Raw genomic sequence first — 22,162 nt, 5'->3', positions numbered from 1 at the left:
CAAAAGGCATGCGTTAGTAACACTTTCTCAAAACAAAGGTCACTACTTCAAGGTCATAACAATCTTTGTGGAGGATATTGCTGTCTCTTGGGCTGCCTTTTTTATGCCCCCGGTAGGGTGGCATATAGCCGTTGAACTGTCCGTCAGTATGTCAGTCTGTCCGTCAGTCCGAAAAAAAACTAACATTGGCCATTACTTTTGCAATATTGAAGATAGCAACTTGATTTTTAGCATACATGTGTATCTCATGGAGCTGCACTTTTTGTGTGGTAAAATTTCAAGGTCAAGATAATCCTTCAAGGTCTATGGTTGAAAATACAAATCCAAGGGAAGTTATAAGCTTGCTGGGAAATAATTATATGACCTGCCACAGGGCTTTACAAATCCACTCGCCTGCTCATAATTACGAGTTAAAATCGGCTCTGGGCGAGTGAATATTCCGGCAACGCTCGTCCTGCAGGGCAAGTGGCATTTCTGGCGGAAAAGATTCAAATTTCAAGTTTTAACGCATCTTTTCCAAACAAAACAACGTTTAATTAAAAATAAACCACCAATTTACCGGATGTTGAGTATTGCACACTGCGCTATAAATAGTCCTGTTCCAGTTACGCGCCGAAACCGGTATGTTCCGTGAATGTATCCTATACAGTACGGTATACAATACGGTCTTTTGATACTGCTAAAAAATCGTCTAAATTCTTCACATCTTTAGATTTAGAGAGTTGCTGATGGCAAGTTTTAATGGACGAAAATGACAAAGAGAAAACTGCCTTGTGTACACACACAGGCTTGTTTGAGTTTTACAAAATGCCTTTCAGACTCTCCAATGATCCTTAAGTGTAATCATAATAAATGTGACCATGAGGACAAAATGAAAAACAAAAAAGTTAAAAGTGTGTTAAAACAGATTATAAACTTTATTGAAGTTCATGAGTTTACAGTTCTATATGATAACCAAAAGAAAATCACAATAAAAACATATAAGTTACTGATTTATTGCATTTAAAAAAAATTGCAGGGCAAGTACATATTTCAGCAGGGCAAGTAAAAATTCTTAACTACTCGCCCTGCAGGGCAAGTTGCGGAAATAACATTTGTCAACCCCTGCTGCCAAATTATATATTTTTTCAAATAAATCAAAGCGGCGCAGTAGGGGGCATTGTGTTTCTGACAAACACATCGTGGTAAAAGGTCATGGTCATCCTTCAAGGTCTAAGGCCAAAAATACAAATCCAAGGGAAGTAATAAGCTTTAAAGGGAGATAATTATTATATATATATAATAATATGAAACATACAACTGAAGCAAAATCAAAATGACATTTTATGGTCAAGCCAAGCACACAATGACACTTTATGGCATACAAGTATTTTAGGTACTTAAAGGTTATCTGTTAGGGCCCTCAATCTATCAAATCTGCCGCCGAATTTCGGTGGCAGTCCCCCACCTGAAAAGTATACTTTTTTCCCCTTTTGGGGGGAAAAATTCCCCCTAAAAAAAAAAAAAAAAAAAATTTTTTTTTTTTTTTTTTTTTTTTAGTAGAAAGATGTGTCTCATGATTATTATATCTCATTTCTATTTCAATTTAATCTTTTCAAACATACTAAATTATGAAAAATGCAATGGATATAGTGCAAACATGTACAAATGAAATAATGAGAGAGTAAGTAAAAAAATCCCCCAAAAAGGGAAACGCCGCGAAAATTCCCCCTCCCGAGGGCTGCGGACCCCTTCCCCCAAAGTAGTGTGAGGGCCCTGTCTGTGAATTTACAGTCACGGTAGTGGCTTATAAATATTTGCTACTAAAAACAGAGATTTGTTAAAGACAATTATTTTCAAGGGAAAGAATTTATATAATTATAAATCTCATATTATGTATTTCCTTACTAAGAATTTAAGCTCTCTTTACAGTTACTGTACATATTTTGTATTTTGTTTATTTATAACTTAAATGATTGATTTGTCAAAGTTTGTTTTAAATTATATATATAACTATCATTTCTTTCCTGTACTAATTTGTGAAACACCACAGGCCTTGGTAGTCAGCGATGTCTTACTTGGTCATTTTTGACTGTCTACAGTGCCATCCCCCCCCCCCATGCGGTAGGGTGACATATAGCAGTTTAACTGTCAGTCCGTCTGTCTGTCAGTTGTCGGTCCGAAAACTAACATTGGTCCTAACTTTTGCAATATTGAAGATAGCAACTTGATATTTGGCATGCATGTGTATATCATGAAGCTGTACATTTTGAGTGGTGAAAGGTCAAGGTCATCCTTCAATGTTAAAGGTCAAAAACCAAAATCCAAGGGAAGTAATAAGCTTTAAAGGGAGATGATTTCTATACCTGCCAAATGATAAATAGAAATTTTATTTCAAAGCGGCGCAGAAGGGAGCATTGTGTTTCTGACGAACACATTTCTTGTTGTTTTATTGTTTATATCAGATTTCAACAGTCTGGTAAATGCTTCAAAAATAAGACAATCAAATCTGAATACTGTTCATATACTGATGATAGGTGATTTACTTTTAGGATGTCCCATTACGTACAATTGTTCCAATGGATTTTATATTCAAAATGGTATGATGTTTTAATTGTAAAAATATCATTTTAATTTAAATTATAGCAATTACAAAAAGTTGTTTGTTGAAGCAAAATTAACTTAAATTTGTGATAAAAAGACAATTGGTGTCCTTCACTTACAACATGCTTTTAACATTGTACATACATTTCAGTCCATTAATAAATATGCATTCAAACTCACTGCATTTAGTCATGCTTACCAATCTGTTTAATTAACATGATCTAATTTTCAATTTTGGTATCTTCTTTGCCACTATTTGAAATATAATATGTTGAATACCCACGTGATCCAATAGTCCCATTACAGTTTACATTATTATAATTATGACCTCAATAGTGCCGTCACAGAGTGATGGTGCCTCACCTGAGTCAAATCAAGGGAAAAGAAAAGCTCTAAAAGGAATTTTAATCTCAATATAATCACTGTAATTTATTGAAACATAAACTTACTTTATTTACTGTGCTTTTTAGCTCACCTGAGCGCTAGCTCGGGGTGAGCTATTGTGATCACTCAGCGTCCGGCGTCCGTCTGTCCGTCCGTCCGTCCGTCCGTCCCTCGGTCTGTCTGTAAACAATTTGTAAACATCTTCTTCTACTAAACCATTGAGCCAATTTCAACTAAATTTCATGTGGAGCATCCCTAAGTCATGGGACAAAAGAATTGTTAAAAAAAAATTGATCACATAACCAAGATGGCCGCCATGACCATATATGGTAAAAACCTTAAAAAATCTTCTTGTCAGAAACCGCTCATCAGATTTTAAAAAAATTTCACAGGGATGACCTTTGAAGGCTCCCCTGAAAAAGTTGTTCATAGAAATTTGATTCGTCAAAAAACATGGCCGCAGGAGCTCGTTGAACTTTGCATGTTTATTCGTTTTTGCCTATTTTGTGAAAACTTTCATTTGAATGATAATTTAAGAATGCATACGCGGCCAACTCTGAACAATATTACTGAAGCAACTGGTCTGTAATTCTAAATCTATAATTATCAGTCCAATGAAACATCATCCTTTTAGTAAAATACAGTGAATCAGTAAAAATATTATCAGACTATGAGATTTTTTGTATATTTTGTATGTTAAATATTGTGTTAATGTTTAATTTTGTTAATTAATATAAATATAAGCAGGACAGGGGAGGTAATACACTACAGGGGAAACAAAGGCAATAAGTTTAAATTTATTGTTACAGATTTGCCTCCCTTGTAATATATTTAAATATTACCAAATGTAAGGCTAACTGCATTTTTGTAATGCATACTACTACTACTACTACTACTACTACTACTACTACTACTACTACTACTACTACTACTACTACTACTGCTACTACTGCTGCTGCTGCAGCTGCTGCTGCTGCTGCTGCTTCTACTACTACTACTACTTCTACTACTACTTCTACTACTACTTCTACTACTACTACTACTACTACTACTACTACTACTACTACTACTACTACTACTACTACTACTACTACTACTTCTACTACTTCTACTGCTAATACTACTACTACTACTACTACTACTACTACTACTACTGCTACTACTACTACTACTACTGCTCTACTACTACTACTACTACTACTACTACTACTACTACTGCTACTACTACTACTACTTCTACTACTGCTCTACTACTACTACTACTACTACTACTACTACTACTACTACTACTACTACTACTACTACTACTTCTACTACTACTACTACTACTACTACTACTACTACTACTACTACTACTACTACTACGACTTCTACTACTACTACTATTTCTTTTGCTACCACCACCACCACCTACTACTACTACTACTCTATTACTACTACTACTACTACTACTACTACTACTACTACTACTACTGCTACTACTGCTGCTGCTGCAGCTGCTGCTGCTGCTGCTGCTTCTACTACTACTACTACTTCTACTACTACTTCTACTACTACTTCTACTACTACTACTACTACTACTACTACTACTACTACTACTACTACTACTACTACTACTACTTCTACTACTTCTACTGCTAATACTACTACTACTACTACTACTACTACTACTACTACTGCTACTACTACTACTACTACTGCTCTACTACTACTACTACTACTACTACTACTACTACTACTACTACTGCTACTACTACTACTACTTCTACTACTGCTCTACTACTACTACTACTACTACTACTACTACTACTACTACTACTACTACTACTACTACTTCTACTACTACTACTACTACTACTACTACTACTACTACTACTACTACTACTACTACTACGACTTCTACTACTACTACTATTTCTTTTGCTACCACCACCACCACCTACTACTACTACTACTCTATTACTACTACTACTACTACTACTACTACTACTACTACTACTACTACTACTACTACTACTACTACTACTACTACTACTACTATTTCTTCTGCCACCACCACCACCACCACTACCACCACCACTACCACCACCACCACCACCATTCACAGTGACAAAAAACGTATTCACACAATGGCTGCTACTACAACTTATAGCCCATATAGGGGGGCATGCATGTTTTACAAACAGCCCTTGTTATTTTGAACTCCACCTTCCCAGAATAGTTTAGTTCCTTTGGGTCTCAGGTGAGCGCCTTAGGGCCCATGGCCCTCTTGTTATGTCATATAACAGTGACGCAACCAGGGCTTTTTTCCTTCTTTGAGACTGGCCGTGGAAGGACATTTTGACACAGACAATTCACAAATCTAACACAGCCGAGATTTTTTACAAAAATGGCCGTTTCAAACTCTACAAATGGACATTTTGAGCTCAAAATTGTCACAAACGGCCATTTCACAATCTATAAATACATTTGATTTCACTGTTTTTTATTCCGAATTCGCAAATTATGTTTACTTATTGTTAAACTGTCATTGCTTGTTTTAATCGATTACTAACGTGAATAGATTAAAATTTTGAATTTGGTGCAACCGATGTATTCGCGGCTGATCAACCTCACCATTAAACAAACAAAATGGCTTCGCGTAACTCGCATTTCTATGTTAAAAAGATTTAAAATACATCAAATAATCCCGATTTATTGCAATTCAGGATTACAATAAAGAAACAGACAATTTCTACAGAAGGGTTAGTGTTTTTACAATACACTATTAAAACAGACATGGTTTATATAATAGGAAAGTCATTTGAAATTTTGATAAAAGTACATGACATGCATGATTGATGTAGTATAACCGAGAGCGATCCCGACTTGTTATTCTCGATTTCTATACCTTATAAGTTAACAAGTGTAAATATTGGTTAATCCTTTCCCTGATAGATGCGTATAAGCCCGAGTCTATCGATTCCCCGATACATGCGTTTATTACCGTCTCTATCGATTACCGCATACATGCGAAATTTTCCGTGTCTATCCATTACCCGATAATCCCGTATATTCCCAATGTCCATTTTCAAATGCAAATTCTGATTAATATTGACGACAAAAGTGCTCAAGAAAACTCATTAACACAGACATCCAACATTTATCTAAAGTATCAATGAATTTTGGCATATGTTTCTATTTAAAGATTTGATGAAATAGGTGTCCAATCGGGACAAGGATAGTCCAACACGCGTAAATAACTTAATGTGGTGTGTGCGCATTGTGTGCAGTTCATGTCCTTTTACAAATTGTAGCAGTAAATAAATACATGTATATGCCCATGATATTTTCGTGTCCAGTGTTGGTCTTGACAAAAAGCGCGCGAAAATTGGCGTGGGTGTATTTATTTATACACAAAAACTGCGTAGCGCCGACAACATTGTAAAAGCTTCGTAGTAAATTTCCATTTAGTATCGGGGTATCTCGCAAATGATTTTGACATTTTCCTGAATAAAATAAAAGTAATAAACACTGTATCATTTTCATAATTTAGTTCCTTCAATATTGCAACAATTATTGTACTGTATCTGATTGCACGCAAAGTGCCGTGTACAGTTCATATTCTTTTACAACGACCAATTAACAGCGTCATCTATATTTAGATTTTATGCAACATGTACAAATCATTTTCTGGAAATTGGGAGAAAGTGAAAGTGATTTTTCGAAAATAAACCAACGTTTTTTTTCCATTTAATTTGTCATAATTATAAATATTTTGTGTTGTTTGTGTATGTTTGTTTGGTTCTCATTTGTTTTTAGCAAATCTTATAAAAATTAATATCGTAATGGTTAATGTTTAAAGCAAGTCCCGTTTCTGAGATCATATACGAGAATTACTTCGACATGTTAACTGACGTATACAATTATTGTTTTGACAGACGACACGTGTTCATCAAAAGTTTGTGTTTTTGTAATACACAGGATATTGGATTATCGCTGCTTGATTGAGCAATAAAACAAGAATTTGTTTGAGGCAGAAAAAAATCTGGCAGAATTAAATCTGGGGAGAACCAAAATGTGAGAATAGAATTCTGTGCAGAATAAAATCTGTTTAATATTAAATTCTGTACAGAAAATTTTCTGTACAAAAAATGTATGCAGGAAGAACAAGCAAAATAAACAGAACATCAATAAATAACATTTTTTTTTAATGAGATTATAAAGTACAAGAGTTCCGCGGTCGGAGATGACCGCATTGAAGCCGGATTTTTGATTTAAATGACAGGAAAGTACCTTTCGTGTTTTTGTCAATGCAATACTTAAATTACTGAAATATTGTTCAAAGGTCAAAATGAAATGTAAGTACTTTTCAAGGCATGAGCAAACCTTGTGTTATGTTTTGAATGCATGCATATACATGAACAACAATAACATTTAAGGTCACAAATATGAACTTGAATTGACAATTAGGAAAGTTTGATCTCAATTTTTTTATTAGCAAATTAGTAAGATATTGTTTGAAGTTTCCATCAATTTCATTATCAAATGTAAGAAAAGTTATAACATGGAATAAGAACTTTAACATTTTTACCTACCAAAATTATAAGAACTTTAACATTTTTACATTCAAGGTCACAGTGACCTTGACCTTAGAATGAATGACCTTGAAATGACCAGTGGTCATCTAAGTGTGCTTGCAAACCTTCATGTCAAGTTTGAAGACTCTATGTCCAAGCATACCAAAGTTATAACAATTTTAACATTTTAACATTTAAGGTCACAGTGACCTTGACCTTCAAATGAATGACATTGAAATGACCAGTGGTCATCTTCTAGTACTGGCCAATCTTTATTTCAAGTTTGAAGACTCTAGGTACAAGCATACCAAAGTTATAACATGAAATAAGAACTTTAACATTTTTACATTCAAGGTCACAGTGACCTTGACCTTCAAATGAATGACCTTGAAATGTCCAGTGGTTACTTACTAGTTCTGGCCAACCTTCATGTCAAGTTTCAAGACTCTAGGTCCAAGCATACCAAAGTTATAACAACTTTAACATTTTTACATTCAAGGTCACAGTGACCTTGACCTTCAAATGAATGACCTTGAAATGTCCAGTGGTTACTTACTAGTTCTGGCCAACCTTCATGTCAAGTTTCAAGACTCTAGGTCCAAGCATACCAAAGTTATAACAACTTTCACATTTTTATATTGAAGGTCACAGTGACCTTCACCTTCAAATGAATGACCTTGAAATGACCAGTGGTCATCTGTTAATCCTGGCCAACCTTCATGTCAAGTTTGAAGACTCTAGGTCCAAGCATACCAAAGTTATACCATGAAATAAGAACTTTAACATTTTTACATTCAAGGTCACAGTGACCTTGACCTTCAAATGAATGACCTTGAAATGACCAGTGGTTACTAACTAGTTATGGCCAACCTTCATGTCAAGTTTCAAGACTCTAGGTCCAAGCATACCAAAGTTATAAGAACTTTAACATTTTTTATATTGAAGGTCACAGTGACCTTGACCTTCAAATGAATGACCTTGAAATGACCAGTGGTCATCTGTTAATCCTGGCCAACCTTCATGTCAAGTTTGAAGACTCTAGGTCCAAGCATACCAAAGTTATACCATGAAATAAGAACTTTAACATTTTCGAGCACGCCGCCACCCCGCCCGCCCGCCCGCCCCCTCGCCCGCCCCGCCCGACAACATCAATCTATAAGCCGAGATTTTTTCGAAAAAAATCCGGCTAATAAACAATAAAATGTACACCATGAAATATACTGACAGTACCAATATTTTTGTTGTTGTTGAATTGATCACATTATGACAGGGTAAAAATTAAAAAATCTAACACCCCCTATTTTTAGTCTCAATTTAAACAAGATGATTTCATTTATTTCCTGGAGTAGTCTACTAATTTTTGGAGTGTCATGGCCTTGTTGATGGAGGTGTCATCTGGAACTGTTTTGCTGTGGTCTTTACACCGCATCCAGACATAACCTATCGGAAAAAAATAAATGTTTATACACAAGAGCACCGCATAACAGGTGCCAACGCTCGGCTGCGGGTGCAGTTTTGAATAAATAAAAGCTTGTCAGATTATTTTTTTTTTTAGAGGCCACAGTGACCTTGACCATTGACCTAGTGACCCAAAAATGGGTGCTCATCAAGGTGCATCTACATATGAAGTTTCAAAGTTGTAGGTGGAAGCACTTTGATTTTAGAGCAAAATGTCAAGGTTTAAGATGTCCGACGGCTGACGCCGGACGACGACCTAGCTATGACAATTCCTCGGGTTTTCTCCGAAAACAGCCAAGCTAAAAAACGGATACATTGTGAAACCAATTTATTCTAACTTCTCAGTTTCAAAACTTCTGTGATTTACAACAGTAATGCCATACCTGTAATAAAGACATCAAACATCAAGTGCCAGCCCAACAAAATTCACTTATAGCACAAACATCCCATTGAATTTCAAACTATTGTTTGATTCTAGTATTAATTAGACCCAAAGTTAAAATGTGATCCCAATAGTTTTTCGGTATTTAGTAAATGTTATTTTGACCTTGATCCGACTTTAACTGAAAACAACTAAATTTTCTACGTTTGCATGATTGTTTGATTTTGTTGGATTATTGGCTGTTGTCAACAGCATATCAACAATATGCTGTCATATCATTGCGGTAAGTTAACCAACTCACAGTATCCTGGAATAGCTGGTTTACCAGGACCAAGTGCTTATACCAAATAGTGAAACAAATGTCAGTAAGTTGAGTAACAGACAACTCAGAGGAAGGGTGAGAATGGCTGTAAAAAGGATAAAGCTAACACACAATTTGTGTCCAATACCTCCATCCAAGCTCAAGTTAACCTTTTTTATTTTTAGTGACACATTTGGGCTCTGTATGCAATCCCTATCTTGGCCTCAATGCAAGGTCATCAATAGAGTTTAAGAGTTTAGGCAAACTTAAGTTATTGACAAGATACGCCCAACCCGCATTTAATAATCTCATTTTTACTTTTCTTTGAAAACCTGGTCATAAATTTAAATAAAATTCCTACCACTGTTTCATTATGTTAAATACCTAGCAAAAAAAAACAAGACAAAATGTACCTTTGCAGGCAGTAATGATGACGGCATCAAGCACAGGCTTTATGTCATGCTTGTTCCCCGCCAGAACCTGACTCGGATTTATTGCTGTTTAAAAAAAATTGAAAGCACTTCATTCCACTTAACTAAAAAATATATTTTAAGACAGACGTTGATCTAAATCAAAATCTGTGAACATTGCTAATCAAAGGTTGAATTGAAGCATTTGTCAAAGTTATGTATGCTTTATGATGATACAATAAAACTTTTACTTTAATACCTTACATACCCGGAACTAGTTTCACCATCAAGTAAAAGGCAGCACTGCAAAACTTGCGCAATCCAAATCTTTTTATTGTGGTTGGATTATGTTCAATCAGTCGAACCATCTGGAAAATTATAATCATTAATCTTTATTAACTTGCCTGCTAATGCAAATAACATGAGGGTCAAAGGAAAATAGTGAGCTTACCAGTACCTAAGACCCAAAGTAACTCAACTGATTTGTGCAGTTTGTCACTTGTGTTCAGAAGATTTCATTATAGCAAAACAAGATCGAAAAATTACCTTGGTGTCTATGTTTTTGTATGTATAGGAACCATTTCCCTACTTGGCGTATTACCATTCAAACAAATGTTGTTTTTTTAAGATGAGCAAAAGTGCTATTATTTGAAAAATATGTTCAAAACAAGTTTCATAAAGATTTTACATTAAATATTTCCACAACAGTGTTTACATGGTAAATGTTTGAGGCACAATGGATAAAAGGCAATCACAAAAGTTTACAATAAGAACAACCTTGTGCTCAGGTGATCTAAAAGCCTCCTTAAAAGATCTTATATATACATACATAGACTGACATCATATAGCTCACCATGAGCATTTCGTGCTAAGGTGAACTAAAAAAAAGTTCTGCTCAATAACTTGAGTTTGGATGGCGATACTGCATATATCTTTTGTATGTAGATTCATTGCTTACATACAGACCTAGCATAGGAATTCATTCGGGGACCAGGCGCTTCAAGGTCAAGGTCATTGTTACACAAAATAGGAAGTTATGATTTATGCATTATAAGTTGAATATGCACAACCAAAGTTTCAATTTTAAACAAATTTACAAACAAAGCCAAATACTGTCAACAGATTAAATACATATTTTGATTAAAGAAAAAGCAAAGTTTAACATACCTCTGGTAATGATAATTCTTTCCTCATAGTCTTCTGCGCCCCATTTCATGGAACATTTTGCTTTTCGCTTGAAAACTTCGAATGTCAAGTCTCTGAGATTTTGTCGCACACTTACAAGTGTACTATTCTTTTCAAAGTAGACTAAACCACCTTTTCAAAGTAGACTAAACCAAACATCTTTAAACCATATATATTACAACACTTTAATAAGGTTATGTCTTAATTGTTCATATTTATAATGGTATTTTTATTTTTTGTCACAAATTTTGTTATGTTAAAGCACTCGCATTCAAATGAATATTTTCATAAAACAAGAGCTAAGTAAAGTTAATGTGCTGAAATAGGAGTAAATTTATCACACCTGCCACTGGCATTTGGGTAAACTTGGGTAATTGGATCTCTCTCTATCTTGGATATCATTTAAAATGTCACTGCTGAGAAATAGCAGACAATATGTTCTAGCAATTTTCAGTATTTTGGGACAATTTATCCAGCAATAAGCAAAGAATAAAAATTTTGTACAAAAATTAAACCTTATTTCACTCCATTGTAGATTTTTCTTTAAGCCTGTTGGATTAAATTGTAACTTTCCATGTTCCTTATGGTATGAACAATACTGCTGTTGTTTTTTTTGCTAATTAATAATATGCTGTATTTTGTGGTCATTTTAACTATCGTATGAATTGAACATTACTGTTAGTTTTCAGTGAATAGAGAAATGTTTCCTGCAATAAACAATAAGAAACTGAAATCAGAAGCCTGTTTCTTAAATTATACAAGTCCCATTTTGAAATGTTGAATCTGAATTTTTTCTAAGTCCAACATTCTGCCTCATTTTTCTACCAAGTACAGAAATTCTGCCTTGCTAAAATGCAAAGTGCTAAAAATCTGTCTTGTAAAAATTATAAGTGTTAAAATTCTGTCTGGTGTAATAATCTTTACAGATAAAATTCTGCTTCATTGTAATTCTGCTTAGAAAAACTGTACAGATTTCAAGGTATATTCTGGGTCTGTGTCCTCTTTGTACAGAAAAAAGGAATTCTGTCTTGATTCTGGGCAGATTTTGTACAGACTCTATACAGAATTTGCATAGAAATTTCGTACAGGTTGTTGAAAAAAAGTGTCAATTAAAAGACAATGAAAATATTATTTTAATGCATTATTTAAAGACATTTCAATATGATGAAAGTATTAAACATGCTTATACTATTTCTTTACCAACTAATTTTCACAATTTGTACAAGTTTGCGACTCGTTTTTCACCATTTTCAAAAGTTTGCGACTCATTTTTCACCAGGGAGTGAATCTGGAAAAAAGCCCTGATGCAATAATGTGTGTTGTATATAGGGACAGTCTTCGAAATTAGCACACGCCCGATCGTTTGTGGCGAGTAAAATTACTGCCGGGCACATACAAAAATTCACGTTTGTGGCCCGCCGGGCATGTAAATTATTGAAGCCAATTGACAGTTAATAAAAAAAAATCGTAAGCGGTTCTTGATATTTGCAGATCTATTTTTCAATTTTGCGAACAAACACCTTGCCGTAAGTTGTAAAACAATGAAATTTGATTGGTTTAACAACAAGCACCTGCTTGCACACATCATCGTTATTGTTTTTGACCTATGCAGTTCGGTCACATTCGTTTCTTATGGATGGTTTCTCTAGACATTAATCGAGAAGATGCTTTTTGAATCGATCATTTCAATCAAGTAATACGCTTCCGTTTTTGTCAATGTAAACAAATGTCATTGTCGACATAGAGGCTATGCAGTATCTTAGGTATGTTGATGGGGCTAAGCCGGATAAAGCACTTCCAAAATAGAAAATTGACAATGATTGAGAGAAAAAGGAAGCCAAGAAATGGTACGAGGACACCAGAGAACGCTCTTTTCAAGAGCACTGGTGTAGCAAATGACCGTCTTAATTCTAGTGACTGATTAGATGTAATTGTATTCACTACTATTGAAACAAATGTTCTGCTTTACTATTTGTAGCATGTAAGTGTTAAAATGTTGTGATTTGTTATAATTTTGGTTAAAAAAGTTTGAGCATGTAAAAAATATGTTGGGCATGTAAAAATTCTTAAGTGACTTGCCCGACTGGCATGTAACTTTTCAAAGCTAATTTCGAAGACTGTAGGGATTTATTTCTTAACAGGATGTTGAAGAATTAATTATTTTATTTTACATAACTTTGCCTGCACAGTCCCCTTATGATAGTGAATAAGTGTTGCAAGTATGAAAGCAATAGCTTTTATACTTTAGGAATAAAATGGACCAAAACACAAAACTTAACAAAATTTGCAATATTCTAAGAATAAAAAGGGCACATAATTCTGTCAAAATGCCAGCAAATGTTATGTAACTTTGCCTGCACAGTCCCCTCATGATTGTAAGTGTGCCATGTTTGAATGCAAAAGCTTTGATACTTTATGAGAAAAGTGGACCTAAACACAAAACGTAACAACATTTGCAATATTCTAAGAATACAAAGGGCACATAATTCTGTCAAAATGCCAGCCAGACAGGGCTCGAAATTAACACTCGCACACTCGCAAAATGCGAGTGCAAAATACAGATTGTGAGTTAAGTTTTTAGCCACTAGTATTTTTTGGCAAGTAAAGAAATAGTGGAAAAACTATAAGTAATATTGCTAAATGCGCTCGACGTCGTGAACCCTAAACCGTAGGTCAATTTATAGAATGTCCCAATACCCGAATGCAGAAGTGTGCACCTTGTATGTAGACTAGTTTACTTATAGTACAGATACGCGGATGGTATTGGTACAAAGAACGTTAAACAGTCTACTAATTTACACGTGTTCATTAAACTTGAACAGGCATGGCTTTGAAGTGAAAAATAACTAGTTTCTTTTTGCCCACATACTGTAACCGTTTTCTCCCCACGGTCAGTTTTATCGCATGGCCCAAAACAACATGGATTAGTTTGGGCAAACAGCGGTAAATTTAATTGCTGCCACCAGTCCACGTTGAATTTGTGAACAATTATTAAATCCAAACTCAAATGTCTTCTACTAATTTTATTTCACAATCACACATTATTCAAGAAAGCACACTAGAAATACACTTTTATGATTAGTAACAAAAAGTATATTTAAAACATTTAAGTATTGATTTCAAGACACAAGTTTTCAACAATATATATTTAAAGCATCCACCCGTTTCCCTCCTGAACTCCTTTTTAATCTCCAAAACCTTCTTTATATACTATTCAAATAAGGCTGTATGCAAATTTTCGCTAATATGCAAATTTTTGCCAATATGCAAATTTTCGCCAAAATGCAAATTTTCGCAAATATGCAAATTTTTGGAAATTGCAGAAATTTAGAGATTTATGGCAATTAGCAGATGTGCAGAGGTACTCATGGGAGAGATGGCCTGCACCTGGTATTTATCAGAGGTCACTGTGTGACCAGCCATAACATTATAGAAGTATCCATTACTCCCAACTTGAACATAATTAAATGGACAAAATGAGCTTATTAAAAAAATGCAACAATACTGAAATAACAACACAAAAGATAAAGCAAAGTTAACTATGGAGTTAGAAAAAAAACAACGGAAATAAAATTGTTTCCAGCAAAATTTGCGAGAATGTTTTTATTTTGCGAGTTAGTATTAAAGCTGCTCGCAATGTTTTGCAAGTAGAAGAAAAAGTTAAATTCGAGCCCTGCCAGAGTTATCTAACTTTGCCTGCCCAGTCCCCTCATGATAGTAAGTTAGTGTGCCATGTTTGAATGCAATAGCTTTGATACTTTATGAGAAAAGTGGATGCAGACGTCGAGGCTCAGGTGATGACAATAGCTCATATTTAAAAAAATAGATCAGCTAAAAATGTTTATATTTACAGTCTATATATTTTATTTTACATTTCGCTACTTTTTCTGAACAGAAGTTTTGTACAGATTTTACTCGGCACAGAATTCCATTCTCCCATTTTAGTTCAAGACTCCCCAGATTTAATTCTACCCAGATTTTGTTTGCCCAGAACAAAATTGCTTAAATAATTCGTAAAATCTGTAAAGAATTAGTTCTTCGTCTGTATTGAAACAATAATACATAGAAATCTGGTACAACTAATTTTTAATGGACGCACAGTGATTTTTTGCTTTTTATGTCCCCCACTATAGTAGTGGGGGACATATTGTTTTTGCCCTGTCTGTTGGTCTGTTGGTCTGTCTGTCTGTTTGCGCCAACTTTAACATTTTGCAATAACTTTTGCTATATTGAAGATAGCAACTTCATATTTGGCATGCATGTGTATCTCATGAAGCTGCACATTTTGAGTGGTGAAAGGTCAAGGTCAAGGTCATCCTTCAAGGTCAGAGGTCAAATATATGTGGCCAAAATCGCTCATTTTATGAATACTTTTGCAATATTGAAGATAGCAACTTGATAGTTGGCATGCATGTGTATCTCATGGAGCTGCACATTTTGAGTGGTGAAAGGTCAAGGTCATCCTTCAAGGTCAGAGGTCAATTATATGTGGCCAAAATCGCTCATTTTATGAATACTTTTGCAATATTGAAGATAGCAACTTGATATTTGGCATGCATGTGCATCTCATGGAGCTGCTCATTTTGAGTGGTGAAAGGTCAAGGTCAAGGTCATCCTTCAAGGTCAGAGGTCAAATATATGTGGCCCAAATCGCTTATTTTATTCATACTTTTGCAATATTGAAGATAGCAACTTGATATTTGGCATGCATGTGTATCTCATGGAGCTGCACATTTTGAGTGGTGAAAGGTCAAGGTCATCCTTCACAAGGTCAAGGTCATCCTACAATGTCAAACATCATATAGGGGGATATTGTGTTTCACAAACACATCTTGTTTTTTGTTATAGCTTGTGCCATTTGGATTGGGAAAATTAGTGCGATAAACCATGAAATAGTGCATGTTTGACAGCATTTTTATATTATTAAGTGCTGCTTTAATGTCTTCTTAGAATGAAGACAGCATATAGTTAATATCCTTCCACATGCATATTAAACTTGCAATAATCTATAGATTCTTATATACACCATTTAATCATAACCTCTTCAAGAGTATTAATTTAATTCAGAATTTTTTTAATTAAATGTCATATGGTGAAAACATTAACAAATAATTTTTTAAATTAAATATCATATGGTGAAAACATTAAAAAATATTAACAAACACACTTTAGTGTTTTTGCTGTGTTAATGATGTATTACATGGAGTTAAAATAATATATTTAATGTGTTTACCTTTCAATATCTTGCACATTACATCCTCATTTCAATGCTATTACAGTAAACTGAACAGCGTGACAAACATAATAAAGCAGAATATGCATATGAATCTGAGAATACACAGATCCACTAACATATAAATCAAATCATGTTTGTCTCTTTCCATTTTCAAACGATACTCATCTTAAATGCTTTAACTTTGTGAACCTTCCAACACTGGTTTCCGTGACGCACAATCACTGTGCAAATTTCTAATAAATGTTTGTTGTTTTTTATTTGAAACGTAGTATTTTGTGTTAATTGACACACACATTAAATTATTCCATAATAACCATATGATAATCCGTTGTTAATTTGAATCTTATTTATAATTTTAGCCGCTAAGTCCAACTTGTTGACGCTCTCAAATATTACTAAGCTTATTATTAAGCTACTTTTTATGCCCCCCTTCGAAGAAGAGGGGGTATATTGCTTTGCACATGTCGGTCAGTCGGTCGGTCGGTCGGTCGCTCCGTCCACCAGGTGGTTTCCGGATGATTACTCAAGAACACTTAGGCCTAGGATCATGAAACTTCATAGGTACATTGATCATGACTCGCAGATGACCCCTATTGATTTTGAGGTCACTAGGTCAAAGGTCAAGGTCACTGTGACCTGAAATAGTAAAATGGTTTCCGGATGATAATTCAAGAACGCTTATGCCCTAGGATCATGAAACTTGATAGGTAGATTGATCATGACTCGCAGATGACCCCTATTGATTTTCAGGTCACTATGTCAAAGGTCAAGGTCACAGTGACCCAAAATAGTAAAATGGTTTCCGGATGATAACTCAAGAACGCTTAGGCCTAGGATCATGAAACTTCATAGGTACATTGATCATGACTGGCAGATGACCCCTATTGATTTTCAGGTCACTAGGTCAAAGGTCATGGTCACGGTGACCCGAAATAGTAAAATGGTTTCCTGATGATAACTCAAGAACGCTTATGCCTAGGATCATGAAACTTGATAGGTAGATTGACCATGACTTGCACATGACCCCTATTGATTTTCAGGTCACTAGGTCAAAGGTCAAGGTCATGGTGACCCGAAATAGTAAAATGGTTTCTGGATGATAACTCAAGAACGTTTATGCCTAGGATCATAAAACTTGATAGGTAGTTTGATCATGACTGGCAGATGACCCCTATTGATTTTCAGATCACAAGGTCAAAGGTCACGGTGACCCGAAATAGTAAAATGGTTTCCGGATGATAACTCAAGAACGCTTAGGCCTAGGATCATGAAACTTCATAGGTTTATCGATCATGACTGGCAGATGACCCCTATTGATTTTCAGGTCACTAGGTCAAAGGTCAAGGTCACAGTGACTCGAAATAGTAAAATGGTTTCTGGATGATAATTCAAGAATAATAAGGAACATTTTGAACAAACATATGGAGTTGCACATGCTAACCTGACCATTCAAACATTTAACAATGGCGTCTTTACTTTTCCACAAATAGATCACATGACAACAACAAAAGCAAAATAATCACAAGAGGTTAAATAACAACAAATATTGGGAGATAGTAGACCAGGTTGCATGTCATAAGTCGCTCATCACAGGCTAGACTGGACATACTGAGTTTGGATACTAAAACTGAAAACAATATTAACTACTAGAAATGTATTCTTAGTACATGGATACCTCTACAATCCAATTCGTCCCACAACTGCACAAATGTCTTTAAATTATGAACAAACATATGGAGTTGCACAAGTTAACCTGACAATTACTATGTTACTGTAGAAGTATCCTTCTATTTGAGTAACGCTTCTCACAATTGAAAAAATATTATCATTTGGTTAAAGGGATTGTCACATAACTCTTCTTATGTAAAAAAAAAACTTAAAAAAAAATATCAAGGTGCATACTTTTACATGGTGGGTTATACTTTAAGAATAGTTCATCCCTCTATCAGCTGTACTCTTTGAGTTACTCACAACACAATTTTAAATGTGATTTCTTTGCTAAACAGGGGCCATAACTCTGGGTATGTTGAAAAAAGACATATCAAACTATGCATGTGGGTAAAATTACACAATGATAAATATTTTTGTAAAGTGTTAGTCCTCTTCTAGCAATGCTGTTTATTTTACACTCTACACATATTCTAAAATGTCATTTATGTATAAATATGACCCATTACTACAATTATGATGAAAACAACAGAAACAACATATAGAGGTGCGCATTAGCTCACATGCCTGGTTACTGTACTTGTAAAGTTGCAGGGATACATGTTGAGTTATATATGACAGAAAAGTCACACAGATGGATGGTAAAGTGCAAATCTATATACCCCCATATTCAGCCCAAGAAGCGTTAATTTATTGTCCATGCTCGTTTTTATTTGACACTTTATACTTGTTTGAAGCATTACATAATATCACTGACTATTCCTTGCTGGTACATGTTTATTTCAGCCAGTGCAGTAAAGTGACCCAGATTTCGGAGCTGACCAACTCGCAGCCCACTGGCCTGGAGGGGATGTCAGTGGAGCTGGAAACTGTCCTGGGGGAAATTAAAACCCTGCAGATCAGTCAGAAGGCCAGCATTCAGTCATTGCAGAAAACATACAAGGAACATAGTGCAGTTATGATAGAGCAAATGCGTGGCAATTTAAATACTTATATAGATGAATGGGATAATAGTTCTGTGGGTACATCAGGCGGAAATGAGCAATATTTAAAAGAAGAGATGTGTAGGAGTGTTCTCTCTATCGTGAATGAATTTGATAATATTACTGCGAAGGAACTTAACGAGATGAAAGATGAAGTTATAAGCATTAAAGGGTCAGTTACAAGTTCTATTCATAAATGCACCAGTCTTCACAATGACTTGTCACAATTCCATGAAATTGTTCAGAAAATTGGAGATCATAAGCAGCTCTGCCTTATAGCCAGCATAAAATGTAAGCATATAATACAGCAGGCATTGACTCTGCTGGGAAAGTCAGGCAAGGCGTTTAATGTCCAGAGTATTACTAAGCACAATGTGAGAATACCAAGAGATTCATATCAATGTAGTATCACAGGCATATGTGTTCTGACTGATGGGCAGGTGCTGGTTGCAGACTGGGGCAATAACAGAGTCAAGCTGCTGAACCAGCAGTACCAGGTGGTGAGTCACTGGGATGTGAATGCTCAGCCAGATGACATTTGTTTGATCACACCCAGTGAGGTTGCAGTGGCTGTGAATGACCATGATAGCAAGATACATGAGGTCCAGTTTATCACTGTCAACCAGGGAAAGCTTGTTCCTGGCAGGAAGTTTCAGTTACAACATGAATGTAGAGGTATTGACCATCACCAAGGAGTCCTTTTTGTCATCTCTAGTGAAGAACTGTACAAATACACACTGAATGGCAAACAGGTCTGCAGTCTCTATAGGTCATTTGAATATACAGGTAAGAATCATGGTGAATCCATCCTGATAACATTTGTTATATGTACAGGGATTTTTCTAGCCATTATGGGAAAAGGAGTCTAGTCGAATTTTGTTATTAGCTCGGCTGTTTTCAGAGAATACCCGAGGTATTGTCATAGCCAGCTCGTCGTCTGTTGTAGGCGTTGGCTAAAACCTTAACATTGGCTCTAAAATCAAAGTGCTTCCACCTACAACTTTGAAACTTCATATGTAGATGCACCTTGATGAGTTCTACACGCCACGCCCATTTTGGGGTCACTAGGTCAAAGGTCAAGGTCACTATGACCTCTTATATAAAACTTTAACATAGGCTCTAAAATCAAAGTGCTTCCACCTACAACTTTCAAACTTCATATGTAGATGCACCTTGATGAGTTCTACACGCCACTCCCATTTTTGGGTCACTAGGTCAAAGGTCAAGGTCACTGTGACCTATAATATAAAACTTTAACATAAACCTTAACATTCTTTGTAGGCGTCGTGCTTAAACCTTAACATTGGCTCTAAAATGAAAGTGCTTCCACCTACAACTTTGACACTTCAAATGTACATGCACCTTGATGAATTCTACGCGCCACAACCATTTTTGGGTCACTAAGTCAAAGCTCACTGTGACCTTTAATATAAACTTTAATATAGGCTCTTAAATCAAAGTGCTGTTACCTACAACTTTGAAACTTCATATGTAGATGAACCTTGATGAGTTCTACACGCCACACCAAATGTTGGGTCACTAGGTCAAAGGTCAAGGTCACTGTGACCTCTAAAAAAAATCTGACAAGCTTTCGCAGCCGAGCGTTGGCACCTGTTATGCTGTGCTCTTGTTTTAAATCCATACAATGACAAATTTGGAAAGTTTTATCGACTTAATGAACCAAATTGGGATTTATTTTTTTAATCAACAAATATTGACCCATAAGGTTTGATCTTGTTTTTTTTTTAAATCATATAAATTATAGTTATATACTTTGTGAGATGAAAATAAAATAAAATTCAGATGTCATAGCAGAAAACCCGCTGATGTATTATAAAATATTTGTTCTCTAATTCATATGTGCCCTTTGAATGCTACAGTGCATTGTAGCCAAAACAATTAGATTCAGAAATTAATATTGATTTATAAACTTGAGTAATGAAGTATTTTGACTGTCACTACATGACATGTTTATAAATAGAAACTGAGTTCCTGGGAAAGAGACACTTTCTGACCCTGTCTTAATTTTGTGGTTTTTAAATGATTGTACATGTACAATATGTTTGTTAAATTGAATAATTTCATAACGCCTTATAGCATAGGTACTCTTGTGGTTGTATTCTTTTATGAAGTGTTCAAATGTATGTATTAAATTTCATTGTAATTATAGTAGTATGTTCATTTAAACATTTTGCTGTTGAAATTGGTTTTGTATCTAACTAGCTAGAAAAGTGTCAATAACTGTTGTTTTGAATATTATTTTTCCTTTTATAAACACTTGAAAAACACAAATAACGTTGTAACACAGCACATGAATTATGTCTGCTTTGGTCAATTTCACTAATTTCAGTACATAGTTATCACATGTATACATGTGTGGAAAATCTATTCATGCTGCACATAGTAACATGGTATAAACATGTTGATTAAACTGAGCAATTGTTTCTGTATGTGTAATTTTTTCAATCGAATAGACTGTTTAATTTTGCTTCAATTCATATCTTACTCACCAGTCGCATTTCAACATGTCAAACGTTTACACAATAGCTCTGCTACTGAAGTTTATTGTCACGCTTAACTATTGAATCATTGAAATGTATGCATATATTTTAGATGTGTAAAGGCCTCTTTATAGCAACATATGCGTAATACAATATCACTGCAGTATGTTTAATAAGATTATTTAATATTTACAGTAATTCAATATCTTGATGTTACTCTGTTTTGCAGTAGACAAGTGTGCTGTGAGTCCCACAGGAGACAGGCTGTACATCACCAGCAACTGGCAGAACAAGCTTCTCACCCTGGCCAGGGATGGCACACTCCTGGCTACATACACAGACCCAGCACTACGTGTCCCAACTGGTCTACATGTGACCCCTGCAGGCCAGGTGCTGGTCTGTGGATGGCGGCCCGACACTGTACGACAGGTGGGCTGGGAGGGAGAGAGTAAGCTGGCTAATCTCGCTACTGAGGAGGATGGAGTGTGGCACCCAGAGTCAGTCTGCTACAG

At 35.3% G+C, this 22,162-nt stretch overlaps 1 protein-coding gene across 1 annotated transcript in view; it reads left to right on the top strand.

Annotated features, from left to right (window-relative positions):
• LOC127849256 (uncharacterized) overlaps nt 1-22,162 on the top strand; it is a 30,189-nt gene that overhangs the window by 7,986 nt on the left and 41 nt on the right. Inside the window, exons 2-3 of the mRNA XM_052381975.1 lie at nt 18,953-19,935; nt 21,880-22,147. Of these exons, the coding sequence (XP_052237935.1) occupies nt 18,953-19,935; nt 21,880-22,147 (1,251 nt within the window). The remainder of the gene's footprint in view (nt 1-18,952; nt 19,936-21,879; nt 22,148-22,162) is intronic.

This window comes from Dreissena polymorpha, chromosome 10 (assembly GCF_020536995.1).
Source record: "Dreissena polymorpha isolate Duluth1 chromosome 10, UMN_Dpol_1.0, whole genome shotgun sequence".
Taxonomy (NCBI): Eukaryota; Metazoa; Mollusca; class Bivalvia; order Myida; family Dreissenidae; genus Dreissena; species Dreissena polymorpha.
Note: the sequence above shows the minus strand (reverse complement) of the source record. Positions and strands in the feature narration are given on the sequence as shown.